The sequence below is a fragment of the Balearica regulorum genome, chromosome 9 (genome assembly GCF_011004875.1).
Source record: "Balearica regulorum gibbericeps isolate bBalReg1 chromosome 9, bBalReg1.pri, whole genome shotgun sequence".
Lineage (NCBI taxonomy): Eukaryota > Metazoa > Chordata > Aves > Gruiformes > Gruidae > Balearica > Balearica regulorum.
The window spans coordinates 3,339,997-3,355,257 of NC_046192.1; the positions used below are offsets into that span (position 1 = coordinate 3,339,997).

General features: G+C 43.9%; 1 protein-coding gene and 1 long non-coding RNA gene across 2 annotated transcripts in view; one reads left to right on the top strand and one right to left on the bottom strand.

Annotated features, from left to right (window-relative positions):
• Positions 1-15,261, bottom strand: part of LOC142602891 (uncharacterized) — a 41,056-nt gene that overhangs the window by 5,979 nt on the left and 19,816 nt on the right. Inside the window, exons 6-7 of the long non-coding RNA XR_012836713.1 lie at positions 11,325-11,440; positions 5,205-5,358 (exon numbers count right to left, since the gene is read on the bottom strand). This is a non-coding gene — a long non-coding RNA (uncharacterized LOC142602891). The remainder of the gene's footprint in view (positions 1-5,204; positions 5,359-11,324; positions 11,441-15,261) is intronic.
• The window catches only part of MYO7B (myosin VIIB), a 51,443-nt gene that overhangs the window by 5,322 nt on the left and 30,860 nt on the right, over positions 1-15,261 (top strand). Inside the window, exons 4-18 of the mRNA XM_075760828.1 lie at positions 558-710; positions 1,513-1,697; positions 2,550-2,671; positions 3,365-3,507; positions 3,599-3,712; positions 5,227-5,380; positions 6,265-6,341; positions 6,648-6,767; positions 6,985-7,127; positions 8,409-8,619; positions 9,808-9,943; positions 10,169-10,329; positions 13,147-13,284; positions 14,231-14,383; positions 14,883-14,981. Coding sequence (XP_075616943.1) covers positions 558-710; positions 1,513-1,697; positions 2,550-2,671; positions 3,365-3,507; positions 3,599-3,712; positions 5,227-5,380; positions 6,265-6,341; positions 6,648-6,767; positions 6,985-7,127; positions 8,409-8,619; positions 9,808-9,943; positions 10,169-10,329; positions 13,147-13,284; positions 14,231-14,383; positions 14,883-14,981 — 2,109 coding nt within the window. The remainder of the gene's footprint in view (positions 1-557; positions 711-1,512; positions 1,698-2,549; positions 2,672-3,364; positions 3,508-3,598; positions 3,713-5,226; positions 5,381-6,264; positions 6,342-6,647; positions 6,768-6,984; positions 7,128-8,408; positions 8,620-9,807; positions 9,944-10,168; positions 10,330-13,146; positions 13,285-14,230; positions 14,384-14,882; positions 14,982-15,261) is intronic.

The window sequence follows — 15,261 nt, forward strand, 5'->3', positions numbered from 1 at the left end:
TATTGGGTCAGACCAAAGCTCCATCTAGCCAAATGGTCTGACTTTGATAATGTCTGGTAAGATGTACCAAATGAAAGAATATAAAAATAAAGCTAGTATAGGGTGATACCCTAGTATCCCCAGGTCCCAGCACTATGAAGATTTAGAGCTCCCTGAGCTAGAGGTTATATCTACATAGTTAAGAAAAGGAAATGGACAGGCTCCAATCCCTAAATTTGGTGGATCTTTAGGTGAAATAATGATCCCACTAAAGCCAGTTGGGGTTTCATCCCTACCTCATACAATGTTGTGGCTGTGATGACCTGACAGAGCTGCGCTCTGAACAATGCTAAATTTAGTGATGTCCAGAACCCACCTGAATGGCTTCATCCAGCATTTTAAATCATCAGGTCCTGAGCAGCAAACCAGTTAATTTCTGTAGTTCACTCAACTGTTTGTTAGAACATGCTGGTTTCAGCATGGATTATACTGAATCTCACTCTGGTGTAACATGATTCTCCTTTGTTTGCCTCTGAGCAACAGCATAACACATTAAAGCTGATGCTTGCCTTTTTCAGGAACACTGGATCACGGCTCGGAACATGCACATGGTGCGCCTGATGCACCCCACCTCTGCCCAGGGGGTGGAAGACATGATCCGCCTTGGGGATCTCAATGAAGCAGGCATGGTGCACAACCTCCTCATCCGCCACCAGGAGCACAAAATCTATGTGAGTGCCAAGGTCTCTAGGCATAGTACTTTCAGGAACGACCTCCACTACGCATTTAACAGAGTGACCTGAGCCTGCAAGCCTCTCATACATTGGGCCCTCTGCTTCCTCTACTGATTGAGTGTGCCAAGGAGACACAACATAGCTTTTTTTCTTCTTTCATTCGAGTACTTTGGCTGTGAAGAAGAGAGCTAATAGCAGTTTCTGAAATTACAGAGATATGCATAGGTAGTGACCCTGCTGACTTCCTCCTACAGCGATCATTTCCACCAGTGACTGACAGTTAGCTAAATCCAGCCCATGTTACAGTTTACACTGTGGGAGAGGAGCTGCCTCTTAGAACACAGATGTGGTGATGTTTAGTGTAAACAAGGACTGATTTTGTAGACACTGCAGTTATAACTACTCTAGCAGCCTGAGATGTCTGATGTAGGAGTTCTTGAGCAATATTACTGCCTTGCATTTCCACAGCCTTCAACAGCCTCCTTCATTTCAATGGTGCTGTTGCTTACAAATGTTACTCAATGACTTTGTGAATAACACAACCATAACTTTGCCCATTAGCAAAGTTTAGCTACATCTGAACTAGAACACAAGAGCAGCTTAAAAACCACTACAAAACAGCTGGGATATTTAATAGCAGCTTGTAGTGAGGAACCGGGCTCTCAGCCTCACCTAAGAGCTGCGGTGAATCTCCCAGGGTCCTCCTCCTGCCTCTGTTTAGATTTATACTGCAGGTGGCTTTGGTTGTATTTTTGTTTGCTGGTTTGCTGCTAGAGGTAATGCTTATAATTTTTTCCAGACTTACACAGGATCAATATTGGTAGCAGTGAATCCATACCAGCTGCTGCCGCTCTACACAGTCGATCAGATCAGACTGTACTGTAACAAGAGGATCGGAGAGCTACCACCTCATGTCTTCGCCATCGCAGACAACTGTTATTTCAATATGAAGAGGAATAAGAGAGACCAGTGCTGTGTGATCAGGTGACTGGACTCAGAGAGGACAAGTAGCAGAAACCAAGTCTGGCATGTTTCTGGGGCACCTTTATGGACATAGGAGATCTTCCAAATGGAAGGGCACAGATAAGACTAGAGACAACAGGAAGGAAATATTTTCTCCCTTGCTAGTTCATTTTCAGTTAGGGCTGCAAAAGGTAGAACATAAGCAATGGATTTCTGAAATCCACTGTTTTCCCCCAGAATCTTTGAGTGTGGTGATACATTCTGCACATGGTCACCATATATAGAAGCAAAATATGAGCCTGTGTGATGTCAGGCTATATTTTACCTTGGGGACATGATACTTGTTACATGTATTTTCTGAGAATAGAGATTTCCTAGAGAGAAACAACCTCTGCTAACCTGAAGATGGAGGGGAGCTTTCTTCATCCTATAAACACATAACATGTATCCATTTTCAGTTTATCATCAGTGAAGAACCAGATAGTCCCATTGCAATAATATCTGATTATAGCTGAGGCAACACAGTTCATGTGCTAAGACTAGCATTGAAAATCTGGCAATGTATTAAAGAAGAAAAGAAAGCGGTCATTTAATTTGCACTGGTACAGAATGTCTTCCATGGATTTGCTTGTTTTTAATCAGTGGGAGAATTTAGTCCTCAGCCTAAGTCTAAAAAAACCAACTTAAATTTTAGCAGATAAGATGATGAAAGACTAAAATTCTCCGGCCCTCCATGAAAGACAGTCTGATCTGCCATTCACCGGGTAAATATAAGTGGGATTTTTTTTTTTTTTTCCACTTGGCCTGCCATTTTGCCACCCTAGCCAAAAAAAGAAGAAAGGAAACTTATAATGATCTGGTTTCTTACTGCAGTGGAGAATCTGGAGCTGGGAAGACTGAAAGTACAAAGCTAATACTACAGTTTTTGGCAGCTGTCAGCGGCCAGCATTCCTGGATAGAGCAGCAAATTCTAGAGGCCAACCCCATTCTGGAAGGTGGGTTATTTAGCAAACATGCCTGATTTACCACTTTTATCTCAGGATTTTTGTATCAGGATAAAAAATTCAGAAACAGATCTTTGAACCATGGTATTTGCATAACTGCTAAAAACCCTGAAATGCAGGTGATGCAGGGTAGAGGTTCTCTGTGCTTTTCTGCCATGTCCTCACAAAGTCCAGAGCAGCTCCCATGTTGTAGGAGGAGGTGCCACTATAGTATGTAACCCGGAACTGCCAGGAGCACGAGTCCTTGGGAATGCAGAGCCCAAGGTAAAGACCCCTGGTTTAGCATTTGCACTAGATGGTAGCAAAGTGACTGACCAAGCACGGATGTACCTATAGGGGAGCTCCCTGAGACACCCATCTTTCTCTGTAGAGGTATCAAATGTGTTCCCAGTAAGTCCTTCTAGAGGTCTTCAGACTTGCCCAGTTCTCTTGGCTGGCCAGATGTAGGCTGCATTTGGATCATTTGAATGTATCTTTTAGGACCCCGTTATCTGGATGCACAGTATGCCCGCCTCTTTCTTTAGGAGGCAGCCTGAGAGCAGGCATTCTTCAGCGCTTGTCAGCATTGTCATTTGGAACACAACTTGTAAAAATACTAGCAGTGAAAAAGAAGGGCATAAAAAATAGACTTGATGTTCATTAACTGCAATAATCCAGATACTATCTCTGTCCCTTGCCCATCAGCTTTTGGGAATGCCAAGACAATTCGAAATGACAATTCAAGCCGCTTCGGGAAATACATTGATATTCACTTCAACCAAAATGGTGTGATAGAAGGAGCCCGGATAGAACAGTTTCTTCTGGAGAAGTCCCGGGTTTGCCGGCAGGTGAGGGCACTGGCAGATGTACATTCTGCCTGCTCCTGTGTTACAAGCTTATGCTGACAAGGCTGTCCATTGGCCTATTTCTTTCTTTTAGGCTCCAGAGGAGAGGAACTATCACATCTTCTACTGCATGCTAATGGGGATGAATACAGAGCAGAAAAAGATGCTGAATCTGGGCACTGCTTCAGAGTACGCTTATCTCACTATGGTAACAGTTTCTGCTTTCTTCTCCATTAACCCTCTGCCATTTGCTTCTCCCAGCGAGCAATTACAATCAACAGGAGCTGCAGATGGGTAGTTACCAAATCTGAACAGTTCTTTCCTTAGGGTACCAAAAGCAGTAACACCAAAAGTGCTGTGAGCCTCAGTTTCAGAGATCTATTGAAATGTCCACCACTGGGAGGCAGCTTGTGGCAGTTCAAAGCTTTCTAACAAAGTCAGACTTAAGAAACAAAAAGGACATCTTAAAGCAGGCAGGAAATATCCCTCACTTTCACAGGTACTCAGATTTCAGATCTCATGCCACAGAGAATACTAATCAGGTATATATATTTTAGGGGAAAATGAATAAGCAGAAACAGTGCCAAGAATCCTAGTCCTTGTATCTGATAAATCTTATATACATAATGCAGGAAGCTGACATTCAATCTAACCTCCTACAGCAAATGTTAATGTCCATGTCTGGGTTTATGTTGCCATAGTGGCAGAAGTGGGATGGTCATAGCTGACATTTATGAAAATAGCTAATTTTTTGGCTTAGGGGATGAAAGGCATTGTGAAAATCCTGTTCTTGAGCCTGTGCACCTACCCCATATTAAATATGTCAGCTGGTTTGATTTGGGCTATTCTACAGCTGTAGAAAAATGGAGCTAAGTCCTGCCTCTGCTGAAGCCAATGGGAGCTGGGCATCTAGTTTCAGAGGAAATTAAATCAAGCCTATAAAGCTGTTTCTGGCATCTCACAAGCAAAACCATTAAAGTTGCTGGAGATTTTTTCAAATGTAATGTTTTCAAAATAGCAGTGATCTTGCAGCAAGAGCTGATGAGCGCAATTCATACATTGGCCATTCTATAAAAAGGTCTGAAGTTCCTTGGGTCAGCAGTAGGGCAGTATAATACAGAGATAGGAGGATTAGATTAAAGGAGAACATAGCCATGGTTTTGTTCAGATCAGCCATTGCCACAAGCTTTACATGCTGCAAACTAAAACATCTCAAAATACTTCACTTGGATGCTTCCATCTGCCTTCCACTAGATCCTAATATGCTTATTTTGAGATTTGCCTTCTAGTACTGATCCAGTTCTCCTTGCTTTGATTTGGGATTAGGGCTCTTAACTGTCCATTGACAAGGTAGAGAGAAGAGACCAAGGTAACAGGCATGGCTTTGTAGTGTAGGCAGCCTTGTCAAAATTTCCTGTCCTGTGCTCCACAGCAGCATTCCCTTAGCTTTTCCTTTTGGCTTCCCCAGTACTCAGTCCAGCCCTGGGGAAATGCATTATTTAGCCCTCTGCTAATGTTCTCATCTTAAGAATAGAGATGAGGGAAGAAACAGCCATGGGAAGAGCATATAGAAAGTTTAAAAAGGTTTTTACTTTGCACCTTGTGGCAAGCGGCTCACAGAGCTTCTAATTGTGTACAAGGGTTTGTCAGCCTGCAGGTCCTTTCTTCCTTGTACGGGTCACCGGGAGGATTTTCCTCACCTGTGGGTGTGGTGTCTTGCAGGGAAACTGCATGTCTTGCGACGGCCGGAATGATGCGAAGGATTATGCCCACATCCGCTCGGCTATGAAGATCCTCATGTTCTCAGATTCTGAGTACTGGGACATCAGCAAGCTGCTGGCTGCGATCCTGCACCTGGGGAATATAGAGTTTGAAGGTAAACACAGCATTGTCTGTGCTTGGCATTTCTTCAGACTCCTGGTAAAGGCTAAAGGTGCTGCCTGCTTCCACCTGTACAGATTAGGTTGTGCTGCTCTGCCCTTTAAAAAACATCATCTTACTATTATTTTTATCACACCGTCAGGTTTCCATGGTTATAAATAGGCCCTTATCACGCAAACTGAAACAACAGATAACATAATGCTATGTTACATTTGCTGATTGTTGTGCTATGCAAGCCAGAGGACACAGGAGCAATTGAATGATGTTTGTTGTGGAGATGATAACACTCATTTTCCTGGCTGCGTTTGGTGAATACTCACCTGCATAAGTGCACTTCTGGTATGGCACAGGCACAGGCTGAGACGGCCACCAGCAGGATGCCAGAAGCTCTCACATTTCAGAAAAAGACTCCTTCTCACTTCATGATACAGAGGGCCCAACACAGTGATGCCAGCTGGATTCTTTGGAGTAATGCTGGCTGCTAAAATGAGTGATTTCCCTCATTCCCTTTCATTGTCTAAATTTCCCCCTAGCCAGATACACGGAAAAAATATTTTCAGAAACACATTTCCTGGACTCAGATACCACTTCCCCAGATCCCCGATAGCTACTATTTAAAATTAATAACCTTGTCAGTTTTGCAGCTATTTTTAGCGTGATGTTCTGGAGTTGTGAGGGCCCTGTACATCCCCAGATCTCTGGGTGAAATCAGGACCCTCCTTAGTAAAATCATCAATCCTGGGGAGTTTCAAAAGGGAACTTATTGCCTTGCTGCATTCCCAGAGCTACAGAGTTACAGAAATACAGCTGTAATATCAGCACAGCCCCGCAACATAGCAGAAATTATTCACCCTGAGATTGACTGTTTCCTCATTGTAGCGGCTGTGTACGACAACTTGGACTGCTCTGATGTGATGGACTCGCCACACTTTTCAATCGCAACCAAATTGCTTGAGGTAATGGAATCTCATCTTCTCTTACTAGTTCTGTCCTTCACCCTTGTTCCATGTTGACAAAGCATGTCTCTGTGGAGTGTTTATGTATGGATGCACATATAACAGGCATGTCCCCTTCTTCCTGCTTACACTCAAGCGATGCTGTTGCAGATGTCTTTCTGAACTGGGACATCTTTAACTGGGACAGCAGGCTGCCAGTGAATGCTGCTGGACAGGCAGTGTGTCACAGCCCTCTTCCTGAGACAGACTTTGCTGGATCTTCTTTATCCACCTGGAATAACCGGGTTGCCATGACTGTTCCTCCAGGTAGACTCCAGTGAACTCCAGAATAGCCTCACAAACCTTTCCATCATTGTCCGAGGAGAAAGTGTGTCCAGGCCTCTGAACATAGTTCAAGCTGCAGATGGGAGGGATGCCTTTGTGAAGGTACTGGGGTTTACATCTTCTCTGAAGACTGGGGATGCTTTCAGAGCTGTCTTACCGCTTGAGGAGCCTTATGTGGCAAATACTCGCCCAGAGGGCTCCAGTCCCTTGTAGTTTTCAGGCATAGTTTGACAGCATTGTAGCAGCACAATAGCAAGCAGTAAACTATGTCCAAAGACTCTAATGATGGGCTCTAATTCCTCTTTAATTTTTTTCTCAGGGTATATATGGACAAATTTTCTTGTGGATAGTGAAGAAGATCAACTCAGCCATTTTCAACCCAGCTTCTCAGAAGCCTAAAGGCAGACGTCAGTCCATTGGGCTGTTGGACATTTTTGGGTTTGAAAATTTCAATAACAACAGGTAGGAGGCTCTAGATTAATTTCTACTGAGAAGCTGAAAAGCAGCTGATGTCAAGGGAAAGAATGAAAAAAGACACATGCTCTTTCATTATCATCCTGATTCTCAGAAAAGCAGTGAAATTTCCATCACTGAATTTTCCCAATGATGATCATACACAGATTTCATTTTTCTTCAGTCTTGGTCATATTTCTGCCTCCTCCTCCAACCTTAATTTTGGCACAGCCATTGCACGTGTCTATTACAAAACCTCAGGACTTTTCTCAGAGGAGATGGCTATGAAGCTGCTATGAGCAGGCAGCCACTGTGTAAGGATGTGGTACGTCCCAAACTTTCTTGTTCCATAGCATTTCTACGATGTCTCTTGGGATACATTTTGCATGTAGTACAAAGGAGGCCATGTTGTGTTTCCCATTTCAGCTCATGCTTCTATCTTGCTCAGTGTTCCCCATCCCTTTTTTGAGGGTGCTTCATTTCTCTACTCTTTGCTGACAGGTCAGCAAAATACCTGGTTGGTATACCATTGTCCCACTGCTACCTCTCCTACTGGTGGTTTCAGTCCCAAAGCACTATTTCTGTTTGCCTTTCTCTACGGGGGCAGCAATTCTCTCAACTGTATGGTACCGTATCATCAGTACTCCACAAACCATCAGCACATATTCTGCAGTCTTTTCCAATCCATTTCAAATGATGCATCTTGCTAGCTTTCAAGAAGATAATACTCCTCACTGACTTTCAGAACACAGCCTAGGATCTGTTCAGGCCATCTTCTATCTTTTGTTTTCTCTCCTGTTATTTTATCCTATTCCCAAAGGCTGCAACCCACATGGGGCTTCACTGTAGTGAGCACTCCACAGGCATACACAGTGTGCCACAGCAATTACAAGGTAATTAAATTCAGATGCAGTATTAAGGAGTAACTAACAAAAGAATTGGCAGTGCCAGTGCAAGTAAAACTGTGTCATACACTCATACAGTCAAGCTATTTTCACAGTTACATGTTCCCCTTTATCTCCAGAGTTTCTTGAAACACATCCAAGATCTTTCCTTGCTTAGCAACACTCAATCATCAGCTGGCTCACCTCTGCTTATCTTTATCATAGCAGAAGATGCATCCCTTATATTGCTAAGATTGGCAACATGCAGTGGTGGTGATCATTAACACTGTGGAATATAGCAGTAGTATGTCTGGATATGGATTTAATACAGAGAATAAACAAATACCATAGAGCAGTGCAGCACTGGCCAAGGATGACCACGGGTTCCCATTTTGTCCACCCTCAGCTTTGAGCAGCTCTGCATTAACGTTGCCAATGAACACCTTCAGCAGTTCTTCGTGCACCATGTCTTCAAGCTGGAGCAAGAGGAATACCTTGTGGAGCACATTGCCTGGAATAACATTGACTTCACTGATAACCGCCAAGCTCTGGAAGTCATCGCACTCAAGCCTATGAATATCATCTCCCTCATTGATGAAGAGAGTAGATTCCCAAAGGTAAACTTCTGTTTTCACCTGTAATTCCTGGCTTTGCACACAGCTCACAGGAAATGCTTGGCTTTAGACACAGAAAAGTGCAAAGGTGGCTTTTGGATACATTGTGAAAGGCAATGTCTTCTCCCCATAGGTGTTCCTTTTAAATTTGCTCACTGTACAAACGCTTCACTCCCTGCTGGAGTGTGCTCTTTCTGGTACCTTGCCGTTGAAACTCTTACAGCTGTTCCAGACAAAGAAGGAAGGAGTCCAGATTATTTTACAAGGGCTTCTCAGGAAATCTTTGAATTTGCATATTGTTTGAGTATTGTTCTGCTGTTGGTCTGGGCTGCAGCTTGCTCTTTCTTCTCCTGGATGACAGACCTAGTTAAGCCATGTCACCATTGCGAGGAAATGTTATTCTGCATCTCAAACAAAAGAGCAGAGATGAAAGTAGCATCTGATCTCAGACATCCCTGCAGAGGATTTTCATAGTCTCCGGAGCATGGTGAGGCTAAGCAGGAGTGCTGGTACAAGAATCAGATGGCAATGTGGGCTTGTCCAGAAAAGCAAGCCCCTGCCTCAGTTTGTTCGGTAATAATTTGAGAGGATCATGTACAGGCAGACAGCTTTCCCCTTTCTTCCCTAGGAAGAGGGTGGTCCCCACTGTATGTCCTGCAGTCAGGACAAGAAAGCATCTCCTCTGTGATTCCTGGAGCACGTGACTCCTCAGATAACACAGCATTCACTACCCCTAGCACAGGCCAGCGAGCAGAGCTAGCTTCACATGCACCACAAGGGAATGAGATTATGATGGCATCCCTTGAAGAGAAGCATGCTCAGAGCATGGCTGGGTAGGATGGCCTGGGAATGTTGGTGAGGGGCTCTGCTTGTGAGGTCCAAAGATCTGGGAAATTCTCAGTGCACGTGGTGATGTTAGTAATGTTATGGGGGCTTGTGTACAGCCCTAAAATACCAGACGTTACGCTCTGGTGGTGTCCTGATGGTTTCTGTCCTGATGCTTGAGAGAAGGGTCTCTATAAAAGGGAAGACACTCCTGGCACTACTTTCCTCCAGATCTACTACACAAATCAGAGGCAGAATTTGAGCTTTTGTTATCTCTGAGCACCATTTGTATTTGTTCATTGAGTATAGGCCAGTGCTGGGGGTAATCTGCTTAACTGTCTTTTTTTTGCCTGTGTTTGTTTCTAGGGCACAGATGCCACCATGCTTGTCAAAATCAATTCCCTCCATGGCAAAAGTAACATCTACATCCCACCTAAGAGTGTCCATGACACTAAGTTTGGCATCAACCACTTTGCTGGGGTTGTCTTTTATGAATCAAAAGGTGAGCCTATCTGCTGGATATGGAGGCTGAAGAGAAGGGCATGACCTGCCCTGGATGTGTGACACTCCAGAGCAGTGTTGATTTGAAGTCAGATCAGGGGGTCAGAAGTATCACTCTACACTAGTCTGCGAGTTACTGTAAATGAAGTGGATTTTAGCTAGACAGAGTGGCGCTACAGCCAGCAGGCTGCAGAGATGACAGGCTGTTATTGTTTCCATCTTACAGATTTCCTGGAGAAAAATCGGGACACACTAAGTGCTAATGTAATGCAAGTGGTTCATTCCTCCAAAAACAAATTCCTGAGAGAGATTTTCCAGGTGGAAACAACTCTACCTAGTCTGGGACGTGGGACCATCCGGCATCTTGGAGCTGACCAGGCCTACAAGGTTGGCTTACTGGCACTGGGTTGCAGAAACAATTCATTTCTCCTCCCTTCCATAAGGCTCTGGCTGTTCTTGACCTCCTCTTTCTTTTGCACTGTCTCTGCAAATCCCCGTCCCTTTCATTCAACTAATTTCTGCAAAGGAGTCTGCAGGAAAAGTCAGGATCTGGTGTTCATGCTGTAATCAAGTGTAATGTCAGTCCTGTCTCCCAGGACCGCATCCCTGCACATCTGTGTAGCCATGCCTGCAGGCTGTCACAGAAGCATGAGTCATGCTACCTCCCCACATGTTGTCATCAGCTGGATGGGTTTGCTTTGTGTCTGCCCAGGAATCCATACTGCAGCCACATTGCCAGGATGGGTGTAAATTAGTAGGAGGAAACTGTAGTTCAAAAGGTTCACTGCAATGGAACAAGGCACCAGCTAGAGACCCCTCTGCAAAGCCGGTACCTGTCTGGAACTCAGCAGTTAAACTGCTGTCATACTGCACACATAGCCAGTCTGCTGGGACTGTAACACCAAGGGGTCTGACTGGGCAACTAGCAGGAGGGCCCTGGCCTTCTCCTTCTTGCAGAGGGCTGACAGGCTAGCACAAAGGAGCAAATAGCTGTGCTGTCACGGAAAGATACTCTGTCTCCTGCTCCCAGTGACACCTGTAGACACAGTCTCACTACCCTGCATATTGCTGCAACTTTACCTCTCCCTCTAGGCCCAGAGGCTTTGTGACAAAGTTCGTGATGGCTAATTATCACAAAATCATCTGTGCCTAGTGGTGTAGTGAGCCTTGTCCTGTTACTAGTGAAAATGAGGTTGTAAAGCACAGTGGACTGGAAACAGTATGGGGCAAAGTTCAAGTTCTCTGCCCTGCTGCAACTTTCACATACCTCGATTTCTGAGCATTTAACTATGCAGTGTCATCATTGTGTGAAGGTACTTAATGTTTGTATCTTTGAGTTTTCCTGTCAGGGTACAGAACAAACAGTCAGCTTGCTATCTTACCTGTTATCTGTCTGTTGTCCTGGCATTGTTTTCTGATCCTGTCCTTTCTTCCTCAGTCTTTATCCCAATGTGGCTTTTTGCTGTCCAGAACATCTGGCCACGGACAGGTAAACATCCTGAGGGAGAAGAATGTCAGAAGTGGTACAAGCAGCAACAGAGAACTGACTTAGCATCTCTTAAATGCTATTAATACCTTCAGATTAAATATCAGTTCTATCTACATTGCTCTAATGTTTCTTGTCTCTATAAATAAGGTTGCGTTATTGAAAAAAACCCTTTCCTTAGATTTAGAAAGTACAGCAGCATGTCAAGCAATGAGATACTAAATGTAGGCTACTGCTATTTCAAAATGCACAGAAGTTAGCTGAAATAGCCCCATTAATTTCAAATAGCTTGGGCCACCGTTGGGAAGCCTAAGAAGCAGGCTACAGAAAAGAATAGTGAATGAAGTGCCAGAAGAAACTTTGCTGTCCTGAGGTCTCAGAGTTGCTCTCCTGACTCACCAGGGGAGAAAAGTCACCACCATCTCAACAACAAATTCAGCTTTAACAATGTTATGTGAGTGAGATCACAAGGGCATGGGCTTCAGACTTGTGTGGCCATCACGCTGATTTACTGCTATAGCAGAAAGGCCTCTAAGATATGGAAGTGCAAACTGCTTTTAACTCTTATACCACTTAAACATGTATATGCCGTTATCATACCTACTTCAAACAAACGTTTGCTAGCCCTAAGATGCATCAGAGCTGCTATGAGACATTCCCAAGAACTATTTTCCAGAGGCCTGAGTGTTTGGTCGCTGGAGGGCAGCGTTGCCCTGTAGCTAAAGCAGAAAGTGGGGACTTGAGTGTTAGAAAGGGCAGTTTAAACTAAGAACTAGCAGAATGAGGTACCGGAGAGACCATGAAAGTGAGGGGAGCCACTGGACTTTAAATTATTTACTTGGAAAAAAAACAAAACAAAACCCCCACAACCCACCAAAACCCCCCAAACAAACAAACTAGCTGTATTGTGCTGCAATGTAAAAGGCCGCTGGAGTTCTTTTGTTACTTGGAATCTGCACTGTTGTCACTGTAACAAAATGTGCCCTTAAAATGTACTAGGAGGTAGAGGCTTACACCTGTCGTGATGATCTGTGTGAAGAAGACATAGGTGGAACTGTGCTTTCAGAGAGGCTGGGGAAGTCAGGAGCTAACTGCAGCCAAGTGCAATCCCTCAGGGGTTCAACCCAGGAACAGTGAGATATAAAGCACATTATATGCAGCCATAAATAGACTAGCTCTTACCTTATCCTCCAGTAAAAGTTTGCCTTGCTTACTCTAGTATTAATGAGCAAAGTGATCAGTCATCCTAGTCATTAAGGAATGAGCTGTTCTGGATCTTTAGCATTCCCAGTTAGCTATGAGATGGCAACAAAACATCTGGCCTGGAGGTTATAATTGCTCTGGGAGTGGCGGTTTCTCAACCAAGCTTTCAGGCACACACCCATGAATAATAGCTTGGCACCCAGGTCCTACACTAAACACAGCCTTGGTTGGAAGAGACAGGCCTATGTGTGCTCCTGTGGGTGGAATTTGTTCTACCACAGCCACCCCCACTGCTACAACGTAGTGGCCAAGTAGGAGAAAGAGCTCAGTGGGGTTTCTTTGCAAGAATAACTCCAAATTAATAAGATACAGATGGCAGATTTAGCTCCTACATAGGTAAATATTTTTTCTGGCAGTTGTGTGATACTGTTCCGTGGTACAAAAATACAACAATTTATTAATTGGCCCTCTGACAGTGAATGATGTAGCAGGCATCATGTGCTTACTCTTCCCAGGGCTTGGATACCACCAAACGGCTCTCTACTCTGGGAGGACAGTTCAAGCAATCCCTGGAAAAACTAATGAAAATCCTTGAGCAGTGCCAGCCATACTTCATCCGCTGCATCAAACCAAATGACTACAAGAAACCACTGGTAATGTTTTAACAATATGAGGTCTTGTCTTCAGTAAACTTTTTAATGAGAAAAAGCTGTCAGTTGCTATGTAGCGTTTTGTATCTGTACTTCAGCCAAGAAGAGCTGGAGTACAGGCTATTACTAGAATAAAAAGGGTGATAGGATATAGCATTATTAATTTACAAAAACATCTCTAAAAGCATCATAGATGGCCAAAAAAGCACATAGGTGTATTCCTGAGAGGAGCTGTAAAAGCCTTTCCTGTAAAGATAAAGACAAAACTGGAGAGTTTCTAGTCCCTCAGCAAGTGGGCAAACAAAACCCACTAGGATCCAACAATGATCATACTATGAAACAGCCTGAGAGAGAATAGAAGAGCTGTTGGTTTAAGAGGAGTGATGTGGCTTAATTTGGCACTACAGGAGAAGAGAGAGAGTGTCATTAAGACACTTGACTGAAACTCAGGAGATCATGACCCAGTTCTACATTAAAACTTGCATGGTGTTGGTCAAGTGACTTAATGATTTTTAATGTACTGCATGTGGTGTAGTGAGCCTATTCTTAATCTGCATTACATGAACTTAGCAGCACTCGTGCATGGCTATGCCCAAACGGCTGAAGTTGCTACTGCAGTTATTCAGACCTGCATGATTATATGAACAATTTATTGTTCATCTGAAATTGCAGTTCTAGAATTGAAAACGGTTGCTAAAGCCAGATTTAAGTTAATGGTCTGTTTCCACTGATGATAAACACAAATTTCAAGACCCTTTGGGGTGACTTGGTTTTGCCTGTAATGAATTAACTTCGGGCACTAAAGAAATAAGAAGTGCAATTAAAAAAAGCACAGTTGGCCATTTTGCAGGCACTCTGAGGTTGGAGGTTAATAGACATGTTCTGAGGAATGCTGCATGCGTACCTTCTTTCAGTGCTAAGTCTCTTCCTTGTCTGCTTTCCCTTTCAGTTGTTTGACCGGGAGCTGTGTATCAAACAGCTGCGATATTCAGGGATGATGGAGACCATTCAAATCAGGAAAGCTGGCTACCCAATTCGCTACAGCTTCGAGGAGTTCTTTGAGAGATACAGAGTTCTCCTGCCATGGTCTCTTCGAGAACGGGTATGTTAGCATAAATTTGGTTTAAGGCTAATCTAGCTTTTCCTTATGAGGCTTTAGTCTTTCCCACATTAGAAAGTTCTTGGATTATAGCTGGCACAGTTGAGAGCTGTCATCACAGTAACTGTAGCTAAACACATACATACTTGAACCTTAGCTGAAACAGTAGAGGTGCTTTTTGGTCAAGCTATCCTTGACCTGCTCCACCCAGACATCCTAGACAGGGTGGCATCCCCATTGCCCTCAGATGTTTCTTTTCTGTAATCACACAGAGGTCTCTAACATCCTCCTCGCACTTGAACTCTGGAATGCTTGGCCACATTCCTCCTTCTCTTGACCATTAGAGCTGAACCACTTTCATTCATTATACTTGTCAGCCCGGAGGTCTGTAAGACCTCATCTGTTTCTGTTCTTCGCCCTTTGAAATGCAGGGCAATAGATCCTTACATAGTGTGCTGTGTTTCCAACCAAGCCCTAACATGATGATGCTTTTGCACATCAGCTGAAGAATGATGCTCGACAGAGCTGTATCAGCATCTCTGAAGCAGTGCTGGGCAAGGATGAAAGCTGGCAAGCTGGAAAGACCAAGATTTTCCTTAAAGTAAGTAGAAAGGACAGTTTATTGTCTCTTCTCCTGAAAAACTGGGTGCTTCACAGTATAGCTTGACCTCCTTGTTCAAGAGCGGTGACCCAGAACGACTGGGTTCTCTTATAAACTTTCTCTTGAATCTGAAGCTGGATCTTTGTTCCTGAAGGTAGAGTAATTTAATGGACACAGCTTGGTGTAGAAGAGGCCAATCCTGTTGCTGTGCTCCAAGTGTTGCAGCTAAAACAATACAGTGCAACATATTTGTCTCTGCTCAAGCCTTGAGCATAAAAAA